Source organism: Lampetra planeri, chromosome 17 (assembly GCF_965212315.1).
Source record: "Lampetra planeri chromosome 17, kcLamPlan1.2.h2, whole genome shotgun sequence".
NCBI lineage: Eukaryota > Metazoa > Chordata > Hyperoartia > Petromyzontiformes > Petromyzontidae > Lampetra > Lampetra planeri.
In genome coordinates this window covers 5,653,511-5,669,990 of record NC_136123.1, presented here as the reverse complement: position 1 = coordinate 5,669,990, position 16,480 = coordinate 5,653,511, and the positions used below count along the sequence as shown (strand labels likewise).

Here is a 16,480-nt window from a genome sequence, read left to right as displayed (position 1 = left end):
GATAAGCCATTTCATTTAACAATAATTGTGATAACCAGGTCGTTCTGAAAAAAGAGCTACATAGCTCAGTGTGGGCCTTGCCTGCTAAAATAATAAATAAATAAATATTTTAAAAGTGAAAATGATCAATCGCCTGCACCACAGATAGACGCTCGCTGACAGGGGTGACCCGTGGCACTCAGTGGCTACAGACACCTCCCTCCAGCCCCACAGAGTCCCACCACTGTATCAATTCCCAAGTAGGGGCGAGTTCTTTTGAAGACGCTCCTGATGTTTTGAGCCCCCCCCACCCACCCACCCTTATTGCTGTTCTGGGTCGAAGACGCTCCTGATGTTTTGAGCCCCCCACCCCCCACCCACCCACCCTTATTGCTGTTCTGGCTCGATGACGGTGCAATGTCCCTCCAGGTAAGTGAACAACGCCACTCTCCCGCTCGCGATGTGCCGCTTTTCTCAGAATCTCCGCCTTTCATTTCCCCACTCGCGAGAGTAAACACGGCGGGTGATTGTTACGCAATGCTCTTCTGTGCGTGGTAGCTCATCCACACACACGCGCACGCGCGCGCGCGCGCCCACACACAAAGATCGCACGTGGAACCATGAAGTAGCCATTCAGACGTCCATTACGGGTCTTTCATCTCAAGGGGCTTTATCCGCGAGGTTTCATGCGGAATTCGCCGTCGGCTCCAAGTGGCGTCACGCGATGCGATGTCTATACACGCGCAGGAGGAGGACGCGGGGGGGGGGGAGGGAGGAGACCGCCGGGGTGGCTCGGGGATTGGGAGACACGAAGCTGGCACCTCCAACAGCCTGGGTTCGAATCCGGGCAAGACACCCGTTGATTAAACCGAGGTCTCAGGTGTAGCTAGTTGACGGTCTTCGCTTGGCCAACCAGCAACTGCACAAACAGCTTCTTGGTTCTTTCGGTAAAGTCACGTGACTTTACCGAAATAACCAAGAAGATGAATCCCTGCAGTCACGAAAGCTTTAAATCGAAATTTTGCACAAACAGCGTTATGTATGCTCAACTTAGTTTGCACCGTACGTAGCCAACGACGCTACGCGGAGGTGCGGAGGTTACATCAGACAGATTTGTGTTTTTTTTACTTAATTTGGCAAAATGACAGCTTTGAGACGAATACTTTTTGCAGAACAAGTAACACGAATGAAGAGGCGTACTGAGCTTGCTTCAGAAGTAGCTATTACGAGGCCATTCTCTGACGCAGGGTGGTGCACTGCTAGCTGCAGAGTGACGGATATCCGTTCAGTCGTCCCGGGAAATGACAGCGATAGCACAATTGCAATGCAAATTGGGTGGACAGAATTTTTAAAAATCGAGGAAAGATGAGCCTCATCAACATATCACGTGCTCCCGAGATTCTATTGCGCAGCTGAATTCCTGGGCCAGAAGCTGTGACCACCAGAAATATGAAATGACAGGTGGATGGGGCAGGAAAGAGTTTGGAGAGAGGGCACGTTCTCCAACCGGACACGAGTCGTACCCGTTACCAAGAAACCCAGCACTCCTGACCCAAACCGTAGCCAACTCACCAATCAGCCACGACTATGCTAGCCCTACTTATAACTATACTAGCCAACTCACCCCCAATCATCATCGTGCTGTCAAACCCCAATGGTTTAAAATGTGTGGCGGTCCTCACGCTGATGATGTCTTATGGCCGAAAGTGCCCCCCTCTGAAAATTTAGTGAAGAACACTGTTTTAGACCGATCTTAGTACAATTGCACAAACTTAAGTTACAGAAGCATCAGACAGAGGGTGACTACTGCATTAATATGTAAACAGACACGCACGTACGAGTCAAATGCAACTCCAAGGGTGAAGCTATCGCAACGAATCGACAGCTTAGCATCAAACCTCGTGATTTACACGCGAGAGTAACCAGGCACACAAACTGTCGTCGGGCATCGGTTCGTTCCTATCGCGCTCTCGCACACGTTTTCTGATTGTGAGATTAGAGCATTCTCGCCATTAAGAGTTCAACCGCAGTGGCCGCAGCGACATCAGTGGCAGGGCTACGCCTGCGGGGAGCGGTGGGGGGTGGCGGTGACGCGCGGTCTTGCAAATGTTTCACGGTGGTTCGAATCCGGCAGGCCGCCCTGTTTAACACTGCTGCGGGTGTGGTTACAGTGGACATTAAAGATGCAGTGACGTAACCCGCGAGAGTATTGCTCATTGCGAGTCACAAGCGTCGTGGTCTAAACTTTTCCAAATTAGTAATATTACCCGCAAATTAAAAATATACATCATCGCAAGCAAAAAAAAATCACTTGGCATGAAGCTCAGTAAGGTTTTCCTGGATAAACAAGCGGAATACTGTATAATAATTATATTAAAAATTATACGCTTCGAGACTCAAATGGTAGGCATAGGTGATCGAGTCAGCGGCGGGCTCCTGCTGTGAGCGGCGCGGAGTTGATTGCAGCTAATTGATTGTTTGTTGTGAAACAGAGGCCATGGTCCACCCCCTCTCCTCGCTCCCAACCCAACCCCCCACCACGCTATCTGCCTCCCCTTTCCTTCCGTGTGTGGCGACACAGGCCATCTCGCAATGCCATAACCTCTGTCAGAAAATTAAAGACATTATTTGGTGACACTGCACAACAGGGCAACAAATCACACGTTTAATCACACTGTCTTGGCCTTCAAAGGAAGGGGGGGGGGAATAATATAAGAGGCGACGTTTCGGGAAATGGCCCTTCTTCGTGGAAGTGCTCCTATACTATTGACGAATGTGTCGATTCTTTTTGTACTTTGTCACAGATTTTATTCATAATTCTCAACCATCATACATTCACACAAAAGGCTTTTTTTATTTTTATACAAATGTAAAGTTGTTTCATGTGTACCCTTACACGTATTCTTTATGTTTATTTTGCTAACGAATACCGCGCTTTAAACAGCATGGTCCACATTTGGCAATTATGAAAAAAATACTCAATTGGGATGATTCTGTACACAGCAATCATCGCCCCCTCTTGCAGAAACTTGGCAAGATCCTCCTGAGCAAGAGCCATGGGACTCGGCGACGAGTTCGTGAGTAAACGAGCGAAATAAATAAATAGTTAAATCATGCTGTACTTATATACTCTTGGTCTCTTCTGCAACACAAGCAATCATCATCAGGTGTGAAATCCACAGCAGTCGAAACGTCGTGAGAATTTTATTGTTTTATATTTTTATTATTTATTGTTTCCCTTCTACGTGACTTTACCGAAAGAACCAATAATATGAATCCCTGCAATCACGAAAGCTTTAAATCATGCTGTACTTGTTTACACGTCATCACCATTGTAAGCCGTGGTAATCCACTGCCGGATGAAGGCCTACCCTGGCAATCCATGCAACGTCGTCATCCACCCCTACTGGCAGACTAATTCCACAGGTCACTCTTGCAATTGAGACTCATCCAAGTCACTTGAGTTATCACCCGGTAAAAAAAATACACTTGAAAACTTGAAGCTTGTTATTCAGAACATGTTGAGTTTCTTATATATGTCCCCCTGCTAACGCTCTAATCAGCATATGCGTTCTCAACATAACGGGGTCGATCAAATTTACACTCCCTGTCAATGCAGCACGACACCAATAGATGCCGTAATAGAAGCTCAGGAAGAGCGCTCGTCTCAACAGACAGCTAGATGTGCAATCGTATATTTGTATATGAGTGTATGTAGATACGTGTGTGTGTAGGGGAGCGGTAGTGTAGCGGTTAGCACGCTGCGCTATGAACCTGGCGATCCGGGTTCGATTCCTGCTCACAGCTAACACCCGTGACGATTATTTGAACCGGTCCTGGGCCTCTCCTAGGTCGTCTCAGCCTCAAGTAAGGACCTGGTGCGGTGTGTAAATATAGCTAGCACTGGGGAGGCAAAGGCGGTCGGGCGTGGTGCTGGCCACCCACCCCCTCGTGTACCATTCCGGCCTTCATAGGTGCTCGCTAACAGCACTTGCCCCTACAGTCTGTCAAGGCTATACGGGGGATCTTTTTTTGATCTTTGTGTGTAGTTTGCACATTAGGGGGTACAGCTGGTGCATCGACCGCCCATCTCAATCGGCCAACCCGTAGCACTTGGGTCTGTCCCGAGACCTCCTGTCAGAGAGCCTTCGGCACTTCACGTGGCCTCAAAGTGCACCTGGTGACGTCGCCGTCACTTATATGCAATATAAGGTGAGGAATTCATTGCTATATGTTTTACGTGTAAAGTCCTTTATCAATCGACTCTTGTATGAGGGCCTCCCCGCGCCCGTGGGGGGGATATTTGACCATACTTCACCGGTCAGTACGGGTTGGTGAAGGCGGGGAAGAGTCCACCAATAGATTGTGCTGCACTGCCCTCTGCTGCCCGTTGCCTGGATGATCACCCATCCAAGGTAACTATCCAGGCTCTACCCCTGCTTAGCTTCCGAGCTTTGACGAGATGATCCTTGCGGGCACATTCTGCTGCCACTCGGAGAGACCCACCCGACGACTTCTTCTGGTCTCCGTGTGCTTATTGAATGAAGGGCCGTTGGCCGAAACGTCGGCCAATTACACGACACGGAATTGAATGTCGAGGCCAAGTGCTGTTGACGAACGTGCCAAAGTTTGTTTTTGTCGTTCTGTTTTCATTTGCTATCTGCGCTTTGTTGCAGCAGTAGCATCGCCACCACATGCATAATGCATTGCGCAGTGACTGATTGCCCCGACGGATTTATTTAATTTTATCACCACGCTCCACGGACGCTATCGAGCAGCAACAGCAGCAGCAGCAGCGATGCCTCCTCCTGCTCCTGCTCAGCCCTCGCCCGATTTTAAATGCAAATGCGTTTTGTGATTGCGGAGTGAAGATAACCGCCTATCTGATATTAAATCTGGGCGAGTCTGCGGAGATAGCTTATCTCATTTGGGGGCTCTCACCTGCAGGTTCCAAACAAAGGAATTCGTTTGCTTTGTCTCCCGCGTGGCCGCGATCCAGCCACAGATGCCGAACGGTTCGGCCGAGACCCGTATCATCCAGCGGTGGATCGGTCGTGGCTCGTGATGATTGTGATGAGGATGATGATATTCAGCGCCTTAAAGGCGATGGTTGGGGGATCACAGACAGATGCCGCGCGATCGTAAGGACACCAACCCAGCATTGCATCCACAAGTACACCAATGTTCCGAGGAGGCAGTAGAGCAAGTAGGTTTTATGACCGATTTCTGTAAATTCTGAGTGTCCATTCCCTCGTAAAAGTCCGTTTCTGTGTCTCAACGCAATTCCAGACCACTATATAATTTACGAATAGTTGTGTATTTTAATAATGCACAACTTGAGTGGCCTTGGGCAGGACACGTCGCCAGAAGAGACGGGAGCCGTCGGTGAGGAAATAAAACAGAGGAGTGGTGTGGCGGCTAGGTTAATCACGGAGGAGACGGAGCGATTCATTGAGCTCGCGTGGAGGTGATGGTTGGATGGATCTTTGCATCGCGGGACCGGCTGCTTGGAGCGGCGATCTCAACTAATTATTTTGTATTTTACCAGGGGAAGGCCCACTGAGCTAGGCAGATATTTTTCAGAAGACATTATTATTTTCTATCTACGTGACTTTACCGAAAGAACCAAGAATATTAATTCCTGCAGTCACGAAAGTTTTAAGTTGAAATATATCTTGTATTGTGCGCGTTACATATCGTATTATCATTATTTCTTACGTGCATTCTCGCAAACACAATTACTCAATACAAATTTGACCAAATATGACTTTCACCCCCCCCCCCCCCGGTGATGATGGTGATGTTGATGATAGTAATGCTGGGGAGAGGAAGGTACAGTATCGGTATTGTGAACCCACGACCTGCTTAATCGAGTGGCAATGCTGTCCCCTGCCGACCAACGCAGCTCGATGCGCTCTGAGTAACAACAATGATAACACGATGTAACACAATTTTTGTTCCTGGGTAGTAAGTGTTATATTTTTTATTGCTTATGCCTAAAAAGTATAGAAAATGGCTATTATTCCCCACAAACTTTGCTTTTATGATCAGGACTTTATGTGAAGGAATGACACAAATGCATACCACGTTTTCTCATTGAAAATAGGTACATTTCTAAATATCACTGTCCAAGGTCACAAAAGCAAAGTTTGTGGGGAATAATAGCCATTTTCTGTACTTTTGAGGCATAAGCAATTATGAAATAACACTTACTACCCAGGAACACTTTTTTGTTACACAGCGTAATACTAACAATAATTGGGATGGGATTGTATTGGATATTGCATTGTTTACTGGTGGCATGCACATCATCGATCGCTGCTCCGGCCATAAGACACATGCCTATACATACGCCACCTCTGGGCACCATTTAATATGTTTAACGATCTTTTGTCGTGACTAATTCAGCACTTGCGCATCTGCTCGATGCATGGACTGTCACATCGCAGGGTCACGAGGGATAATGACGGCTTGGGAAGGCCTTCATCCAGCAGTGGAGTGACCATGGCTGATGATGATGATGAACATGTGTTTGTAAGCATGTAAGAACTCATTGACACTAGGAGTCTCATATTCAAGGGAGACCTGTACTGAGTGCATTAATCCAGCAAACTCTGACGTGTCAACACAATGACGTAAAAATATTGCTCTACAATAACGTTAAGAATATGACATTTGAAAACGTTAAGATTGTTAAACATTACTGTTGTGTTTCTGAAGTTATCCCAATTGCGCTATTGGCTTCACGTCATGGGATAAGGAATCCATCTCGATTGGAAGCTTTCGTGACTGCAGAGATTCATATTCTTGGTTCTTTCTGTAAAGTCACGTAGAAGGGAAATAATAAAATAATAAAAATAAAACATAATACATTTTTGATGTAAAGCTTTCGTGACTGCAGGGATTCATATTATTGGTTCTTTCGGTAAAGTCACGTAGAAGGGAAATAATAAAATAATAAAAATAAAACATAATAAAATTTTGATTTAAAGCTTTCGTGACTGCAGGGATTCATATTCATATTTTTATTGTTTTATATTTGTATTATTTTATTATTTCCCTTCTACGTGACTTTACCGAAAGAACCAAGAATATAATAAAAATTCTCACGACATTTCGGCCACAACGCACGGACGGCTGCTTGCGTTGTGGCCGAAACGTCGTGAGAATTTTATGTTAAATTTGTATTATTTTATTATTTCCCTTCTACGTGACTTTACCGAAAGAACCAAGAATAGGGATCCATCTGTTCGGATCTCTTGCAGGGCAGTGCAATCGTTGGGATATCACGGAAACTACATCTGAGCTTTCTTCAAGTGACTCCTGATCTATGCACGAAAGGGCATCGCTTTTCTCACTCGTCCCGCCACGGAGAATGGGCCTCATCTTTTTCGCATTACAATCAACTCAATATTGTATTTCTCACAGACGGAAATATAGAATAAAATAAGTGCCAACACAATTTTAATATTATTTGTACGCGGTCACTGAACGAATCGTCCTGAGACCATGCATGTACTACACTCCAGTCGCTGAACTCATCATAGGCGGCTGCTGCCTGGACTCGAACCCAGAAGAATATCGTCTTAAAGCAATTTAGACAACAACATTTGAAATCTGTAAATGACTAGAAAAGCCATTACATCACAAAACTCAATGAGACAATGAGACCGGCGAAGGGTCGGCTACATTTGAAAGGAACGCAAACCCCATGCTGTAGCCGAGACTGCCAACCCAGCAAAGTTTTTCACTATAAATCCTTTAAATGCGTGGCGGCTAGAGTCCTCTCGTCCTCTGGCTTGAGATGGCTGCCACCTATGGGTCAGATGATTGCCTGCCACCATTAAGCAATTGGTAATTAAATATAATTCATTTTTTCCTAAAAAGTGTAACAGTTTGGAAAAAAAATTTCACGAAAATAAATTGCCACGCACAACGAGTCTGTGTGCAAAATGTCAGCTCGATTGGATCACGGGAAGTGGGTTAAAAAACGACCAAAAGATTTGCACGGTCGTAAGCGCGCAAGCAAGCAAGCAAGTGAACTTAATATAATTTTTTTTTTAAAAAGGTGCATTTGTGTGCGTACTAACCTAACGGTGCCGCTTGTTTACCGACGAGGAACAACGCGTGAATTACACGAGATGTACAGGTTACTCGGCTATCCTGTGGACGGATTGCCCCGATTGAGGATCACTCCTACTCATTCGCGGCATGAAGCTGGTTTCATTAGTATCAGCTCCTCGCTCATCGCGGGTCACTTGACTCCGTGACCCACGCGGCCGCAAAAACGTCGGCAAGTGAACTTATGACGCTACCAAACAATACAACAAATTCGACGGCACGTGCTATGATGATTTTTCACCACACTGACGACGTAGGTAATCAATGCTGTGTGTTTTACCACCGAATAATGTCTCCGTTCCAACGGCTACTTTACACACGTTTAGCACTATCCGTGTTTGTGTGTTATCCGGGACAAACCACCCCAATTACCCTTGACTTTAAAAGCAACTACAAGTCAATTCAGGCAATCGTCACTTCATAATCACACCCCGAGTCGCCCTATAGCAGGGGGCTGCCAACGGGAGCTGTACCTGTGCGGCACACGGCAAACGCAGCCCCGGCGTGCACGTGCGCATTGTTCAGGCAGTAGAGGCAATTGTTGCTCCCCAATTAAATAATTTGCATATTAAATTTGGGTTATGGTAGCGGCGCACATGCCCTACTCTTTTTCGAATAACCAAATGTGATCTTGAGCGTCCGCCGTACCTCTCGTAAGGGTTGTGTGTTTCATGTATCCGTGCGTTTTTAACCACTGAAAACAAAACACTCGTGTCCCCACACCAACAACAATACTCAAAAATTAAATTGGCCAAAAAACCCTAAGCAGCGGCTTTAATCGTGAAAGCTACTGCTTAGGGTTTTTGGCCAATTTAATGTTTGAGTAGTGTTGTTGTTGGTAGTGTGGGGACACGAGTCGCCAGAAACACCCTCACGACTTTCATGGGGAATGCATCGAACTCAGATGCCTACTTGCTACACTGTGTGGGAGTGAGGAGGGAGCAATGGGTGGCTCAGGTAGGCTAGCTCGATGACAATTCAATCTCATCCGTATTGTGAGCATAATTTGCCTTAAAATCACATGAATCCTGTCGATTTGGTGGAAACCCAAACATTAAGCAGGTTTGGGCCTTGATATTCGTCATATCCTGGTAGTCATATTGCCCAGGAACGCCTCACTGAGTAGCGTGCCTCTTTTGCAAGAGGGTCCTGCTAAGTTTTTCGCAATAGAGTGCAATCATTGCGATGTAAATATCCAGTTTTCGCGTCATTTTGCGGATATTTTTTGGATAGTTTTTGTCAAATTAGGATCATCACAAAATTTGGACTCTTGCTATTAACGTCACGGCAAACAGATGCCCCCCCCCCATAGTTTCACGGTTATTAACTCGCAGTATTAATAAGGGCAGCTGCTGGATTCGAACTGCGCACCTCCGCAACAAGCTGCGAAAACGTTACGTTATTTATTACAGACTCGCCGTCTCGTATTCACATTATATTGCCGCTTTTGAAATATTGAGGGTTTTTTTTTTAATACCGAATTAGAAAAAAATGTCTCTTCTTGTTAGTTTTGGTTGTAGATCCCCTGTGCAAGGTCACGTCAATGCCCCAAGGTTAACTACCCGAGCTTCCCCAGGTGTGTTGCTGTGGGACTGCGAGGTTGTGGCAAGGAGTGAGTGTTATCCCCTCGTGTCCGTGAGTTTCTCTCTGGGTTCTGTTTCCTCGCACGTGAAACCACTCACGAATGGAAACGTCCCAATGCAGGTCTCTCCTGGAGAAAAAAAAGAGTGTTTAGACTCAGGCGTACCTGGATAAATATTTGTCTTTATTATTATGGATGCTGCATGACCAAATCACCCTAGAGATCTCGTCAGATATTAGAAGCTAAGCAGGCATTAGCCTGGATGGTGCTCGGATGAGTTACCACCATGCAGAAGTGGTTGCGTGGTTACGTGGGGGGCAGCAGAGGGCAATGCAGCAAAAAACAGTGTTGTACTGTAGCGTCTATGCTCCCGTGTCTATTACTCCCCGTCGTTACCAACCAGCATTGACCAAAGTGGTGAAGTATAGTCAATTAGTCATCACGACCCGGGCAGGCGTGTTTTAACAATAGGGGCTATATGATGTACACGGTATAATGGCTCCATCTTCTCGTAATCCATCAATCCCCTGGCCACTGAAGATGCCATGCTCGTAGACGCGGATGTCGTGGTAATCGATCTGTCTGTGTGTATGTCTTTGTGGGTAAGCACTTTACTCCAAACCTCACCACTTGAGTTCGATTTCAGGCCTATACGGTTAATATTTGCAGCCAGTGCTATCTGAACCGATACTGAGCCTCCCCTAGGCCGACTCAGCATTAAACGAGTACCCCTGGTGCAGTGTGCTAAAATCAGAACTGCGGAGAGACAAAGGCGGCCGGGCGTGGTGCCGGCGGCCACAATACCCCATGTTGAACCGTGTCGACCTTCATATTGAGCTCGCTAACAGCACTTGCCCCATTCAGCCAGTGCAGGTTACACAGGAAATCTTTGTCTTTTTGTGTGAGTAGCCTAAGTCTGGCTTAACGGGCCTTTTTTTTACTATAAACAAAGTCTGCGCTGTTGTGGAGCGTTGTGCGTTGAGGCAAATATAAGCCAAACTGTGTCCCGTATCTCCACATTTAAATAAAAATAGCTTCAGTCCGTCGCCCTATTGACCTTCCAGCCCAAAATTACCCAGCAGCAGCAGCACTTGTTTAAGCAAGCAAACTCTAGAACGGGTTCAATCTTCGACTTCCCATCAGCAGAGCCATGCGTGTCAAACAAATTCCGCTGGATTAACAGATGTTATCGTCAAGGTCACAACCATGTGACATATGACTAAAACACTGCGGTTTTATTTGCATCTGGAGTCACAGATTGGAGTCGTGCTTGTACATGTTTAGATTATTTGGCTGCTATAAATTTTCCGCATGATAATCCACTTCGTTGGGCTATAATGTATGATTCTAGATTTGAAGCTTTCGTGACTGCAAGGATTCATACTCTTAGTTCTTTCGGTAAAGTCACGTAGGTAAAAAATAAAATTAAAATTAATAAAAAATAAAATAAAAATCACGACGTTTCGGAGCCAACACAAGTCTCCTATAATGTGTGGCCAGGAAATTTCTGAAAAAAAGCTAATAGCTCAGTGGGCTCTACCTGGTCAAATTAAATATTTTAGCAATATTCGTATATTGTTTTGTGATTTGCTCACATTTCCTTTACTCTGAACTCCCTTCATGTTGTTGATATTGTTTGTTGTTGTAACGTTCTCACCCGCCCCTACTGGACATCTGTGAAAAAAGCTTCATAGCTCATCGGATTCCTCCACCATAAATGCATTTTCTGATTCTGATACGGTATTTTATTAATTCATTCATTAACCAACAGCATTTTGGTTAAGCGAGCGAAACCACCGCATCCGTTTCGACCCTGTGGGTTCTCATCAGCAGAGCCAGGTTTGATAATTGCTTTTTTACCCTTCCATCTGGCAACAAAACTGACACCTTTTTTTACAAGGAGTCATGTTTGCATAGACCACAATACCTGCAGTCATAATGCAAACAAAAAACATAACTCTGATAATGTGCACTGTCCTTGAAGTTGATTGTTTTTTGTTTGCATTATGACTGCAGGTATTGTGGTCTATGCAAACATGACTCCTTGTAAAAAAAAAAGGTGTCAGTTTTGTTGCCAGATGGAAGGGTCAAAAAACCAATTATCATATTTTTTACTGGCAAATGAGGTTCCAATGGCGAGAGCCAGGTTTGTTACAACAAACTCTGCTGCCCATTGTGGGTGGCGTTGTAGCGGCCAAACAGGCCGATGGGACGGACGAACGTGACACACGCACCACACACAAAGCACGTTGTTGTGTGTCGGGCTGGAGGATGGGAGGATCTAACGTGGGTTTGGGCGGTGCTACGGGATGAGAAAAGGCGGGTCCAAGCTGCGCCCATCAGCTGTGCTGAGCCACGGCGAAGCCGGAGAGGCAGACCGCAGGGAGAGACGGCGAGAGAGGGAGACGGGGGGGGGGACAGGCGAAGGCGTTCGAGCTCACCGACTCTCTCGAGCGAGGTCCCCCTCGTCTCATCACGACTGGCCTCACCACCACCCCCCCCCCCCTACTCAGCCTCGTCCCGTCGTCTCACCTCTTCACACCACCTCCTCCCCCCCCACGTCTGACAATGTCTCGTCGCAAGCAAAGTCGACCTCGTCACATCGAGCGTGAGTGTCCTGGGAGGGCGAGCCGGGGGGTGACGGTGGCTACCCGCGGGGGTAGGGGTCCAGTTGTAAGACGCGCGTTGTCCTGTTCGTGAGTTGGTGTGTGCGCGTGTTGGGGTGTTGGTGTGTGTTGGTGTGTGTGTTGGTGTGTGCGCGTGTTGGGTTGTTGTGTGTCGGTGTGTGTGTTGGATTGTCGTTGTGTGTTGGTGTGTGTGCTGGGTTGTTGTGTGTTGGTGTGGGTGCGTGTTGGGTTGTCGTTGTGTGTCGGTGTGTGTGTTGGGTTGTGTGTGTTGGTGTGTGTGTGTGTTGGGTTGTCGTGTGTTGGTGTGTGTGCTGGGTTGTTGTGTGTTGGTGTGGGTGCGTGTTGGGTTGTCGTTGTGTGTTGGTGTGTGTGTTGGGTTGTGTGTGTTGGTGTGTGTGTGTGTTGGGTTGTCGTTGTGTGTTGGTGTGTGCGTGTGTTGGGTTGTCGTTGTGTGCTGGTGTGTGTGTATTGGGTTGTCGTTGTGTGTGTTGGGTCGTGGTTGTGTGTTGGTGTGTGTGTGTTGGGTTGTCGTTGTGTGTGTGCGTGTTGGGTTGTCGTTGTGTGTGTGCGTGTTGGATTGTCGTTGTGTGTGTGCGTGTTGGGTTGTCGTTGTGTGTTGGTGTGTGCGCGTGTTGGGTTGTCGTTGTGTGTGCGCGTGTTGGGTTGTCGTTGTGTGTTGGTGTGTGTGTGTTGGGTTGTCGTTGTGTGTTGGTGTGTGTGTGTTGGGTTGTCGTTGTGTGTGCGCGTGTTGGGTTGTCGTTGTGTGTTGGTGTGTGTGTGTTGGGTTGTCGTTGTGTGTGCGCGTGTTGGGTTGTCGTTGTGTGTTGGTGTGTGCGCGTGTTGGGTTGTCGTTGTGTGTTGGTGTGTGTGTGTTGGGTTGTCGTTGTGTGTGCGCGTGTTGGGTTGTCGTTGTGTGTTGGTGTGTGTGTGTTGGGTTGTCGTTGTGTGTGCGCGTGTTGGGTTGTCGTTGTGTGTTGGTGTGTGCGCGTGTTGGGTTGTCGTTGTGTGTTGGTGTGTGTGTGTTGGGTTGTCGTTGTGTGTGCGCGTGTTGGGTTGTCGTTGTGTGTTGGTGTGTGCGCGTGTTGGGTTGTCGTTGTGTGTTGGTGTGTGTGTGTTGGGTTGTCGTTGTGTGTTGGTGTGTGTGTGTTGGGTTGTCGTTGTGTGTTGGTGTGTGCGCGTGTTGGGTTGTCGTTGTGTGTTGGTGTGTGTGTGTTGGGTTGTCGTTGTGTGTGCGCGTGTTGGGTTGTCGTTGTGTGTTGGTGTGTGTGTGTTGGGTTGTCGTTGTGTGTTGGTGTGTGTGTGTTGGGTTGTCGTTGTGTGTTGGTGTGTGTGTGTTGGGTTGTCGTTGTGTGTTGGTGTGTGTGTGTTGGGTTGTCGTTGTGTGTTGGTGTGTGTGTGTTGGTGTGTGTGTGTGTGTTGGTGTGTGTGTGTTGGTGTGTGTGTGTTGGGTTGTCGTTGTGTGTGCGCTTGTGCGTTAAATTGGGGGGAGCGGTGGTGTAGCGGTGAGCGCACTGCGCAAGGAACCCGGACGACCCGAGTTCTATTCGCGCTCACAGCCACCAACACCATCTGTGACGATTATCTTAACCGGTCCTGGGCCTCCCCTAGGTCGACTCGGCCTCAAGCGAGTCTCCGGTTGCGGTGTGTAGTAAACATCGCCACTCGGGAGACAAAGGCGGTCGGGCGTGGCTCTTGGCCGCCTCCCCCCCCTCGTGTGCCACAGTGCCGGTCGCCTTCATCGCGAGCAGCACTTGACCCAACAGTCTGTCAAAGGCTACACAGGGCGAATCCTCGAGTAAAGTCCCCTCCGAACCGGAAACTTCAATTCTATTCGCGGCCACGGACAACATCAGCGGCGATTATCTGATAGGGGGTCCTGGGTCTCTTCTAGGTCCACTCGGCCCTAAAAAATAGTGCGGTGGTGGTCATTTATTCGTGTTCATGACGATCAGCTCAGGTGACGGTTCGAACGTTTAGGCTGATCAATGAGTTGAACCCATCAGCTCACATGCCCTGACATGCTGTGTTCGTTTTGGGAGCTCAGATTTCATTCGTGTTGGTTTTGGGCCCTTCTAGGTCACGTTCATCATAAAGTGGGGTTTGTTTTTTGTTGTTTTGGGTTCGATCGCGTAAATATAAACGCGTCGTTAAACCTTCCAGAGCATTATAATGGACAGCTATCGTGTGTGCAGCAGACCACGTGTTTAACAAAGACGACAACACCACGATACGTGATTGGGATGGTAATTTATCACACAAACACAATACCCTGATAATCGTCTTACGCTGCTGTTGTAATTGGTATACATCGAATATAATTTGCACGTAAAGCCGCCCCTATCCCAATGAGAAGGATAATCGGTGAGGTCGATAAAGCGGTACCACTTTGTTGAAAGTTAAGCGATAGACATTTCCAAATCTTTGTTTTTGATACCGTTGTTATGAAGTTCCGCGTCATTTACCGAGTGGGATTATTGCCTCTTTTAAAACAACACCGTCATGCGAGGCGAATAAATCCTTAAATTGCATTACGACCAGGAATCAATCGAATCGTAAATAAATTATTATTATAAATTATAATAGTGTGCAGTTCTTCTGTTTAATCCACGGCTGGATGAAATCTTACCCCACCGCTGCATCGGTGACATGGCTTGTTTCACCATACTTCATACCTGTCAACCCATACGGTTTACTCATATTGTTGTGCAGGGAAATTGAGTTTTCAGGTCCATACGGCGTGCAGCCGTTTCAATACGGGGGGGAAAAAAATATTGTGCTTATTTGTTTGTATTTCTCCCTTGTGACGGGACTTTGTAGGATGAACGTTGCGATTAATAAGCGCACGGATTGAGTCAACCAATGGGAGGCCCAGGACCGGTTCAGACGATCGTCACCGGTGTTAGCCGTGAGCGGGAATCGAACTCGGGTCGCCAGGGGTTCGTAGCGCAGCGCTAACCACTGCACCACCGCTCCCCCCATCGGCTTTAGAGCCATTCATTTTTGGGAGCCCAAATTCGAATAATGTTGGTTTATGGCCCTTCTGCACACACACACACACGCGCGCCTCCACCACTCACTTTCGTAGCCTCGTGGGATCAACGGCGTGTGTCGCGTGCTGAGTATTTTTGGGACCCGAAACTATTCGTCTTATCTGTGATGCGATCAGCGTTCTGTGATGCAAACGCGCAGCGAACCCGACCCCATGCAGGTCTCATGCACGCGTCCTCGGAATCGCGCCTGTGGCGGTCGCTTGACCCCTGACCCCAGCCCTGACGCCCGAACTAAACCTTGATGCAGGAAGGACCAGTTGCTTGGGTTCAGTGGGCATCCCAAGCGACCCGCGCTCTCGGAGTGAACTAATACCATTACGTATTCTTAGGTTTTTTTCGGTAAAGTCACGTAGGTAAAAAAATTAAATTTAAATTAATAAAAGTAAAATAAAATATAAATCACGGTAGCTGTATCAATCAAGTAAGAGAAATTCCAAGAACACAGTATTTGCATATATACTGGTTGAGGGTGGGAGGAGCCAAGGTAGGCCCTGGATATTATTATTGTGAGGTTCGGTGCAGCTGAAGCACGCTGTTAGGAATGAGCCTTTGTTGTGTAGACTGGTTGAACTCGGAGGTTCCAAGAGTTGTTATGGTGCGTGACTTTACCGAAAAAAACCTAAGAATATGAATCCTTGCAGTCACGAAAGCTTCAAATCTAGAATTAATACCATTGCAGGCGTAGGACCCATTTGTCAAGTCCATGCGCGTGTTCTTTGACCATACTTCGCTACGTGCGGGTTGGTGCATGCAGCTGGGAGCATGGACCTGGGAGCATAGAAGTACCGTACTACATAATGTTGGTTTTTTTTCTGTCCTGCCAAACAACGTGGCCCCACGGCCTATAACATATGTTATGTATGGTGGTGACCCATGTAAGTGGCAAACGATAACCACATTAGCACAACTTCAATCCACCTGTTCAAATAAAAACAATGCGTTTTATTCCACCGTCCTATTGCACTTCCCGACTAAATAAACACTGCTGACTTGTATGTTCTTCGTGAGAGCACGCCGTCCTCACGATGGGCCCGTTAATTGATGCATGGTACCTGTATCTCATTGTGCTGTGGATTTTTCGGCAATAGAGGACACCGAGTTGATATCGAAGAGGGTGGGGG

At 47.2% G+C, this 16,480-nt stretch overlaps 1 protein-coding gene across 1 annotated transcript in view; it reads left to right on the top strand.

Moving 5' to 3' along the window:
- Positions 1–12,037: 12,037 nt before the first annotated feature.
- The window catches only part of LOC144723309 (zinc finger protein ZFPM1-like), a 33,644-nt gene continuing 29,201 nt past the window's right edge, over positions 12,038–16,480 (top strand). Inside the window, exon 1 of the mRNA XM_078601948.1 lies at positions 12,038–12,290. Coding sequence (XP_078458074.1) covers positions 12,251–12,290 — 40 coding nt within the window. The 5' untranslated portion in view covers positions 12,038–12,250. The remainder of the gene's footprint in view (positions 12,291–16,480) is intronic.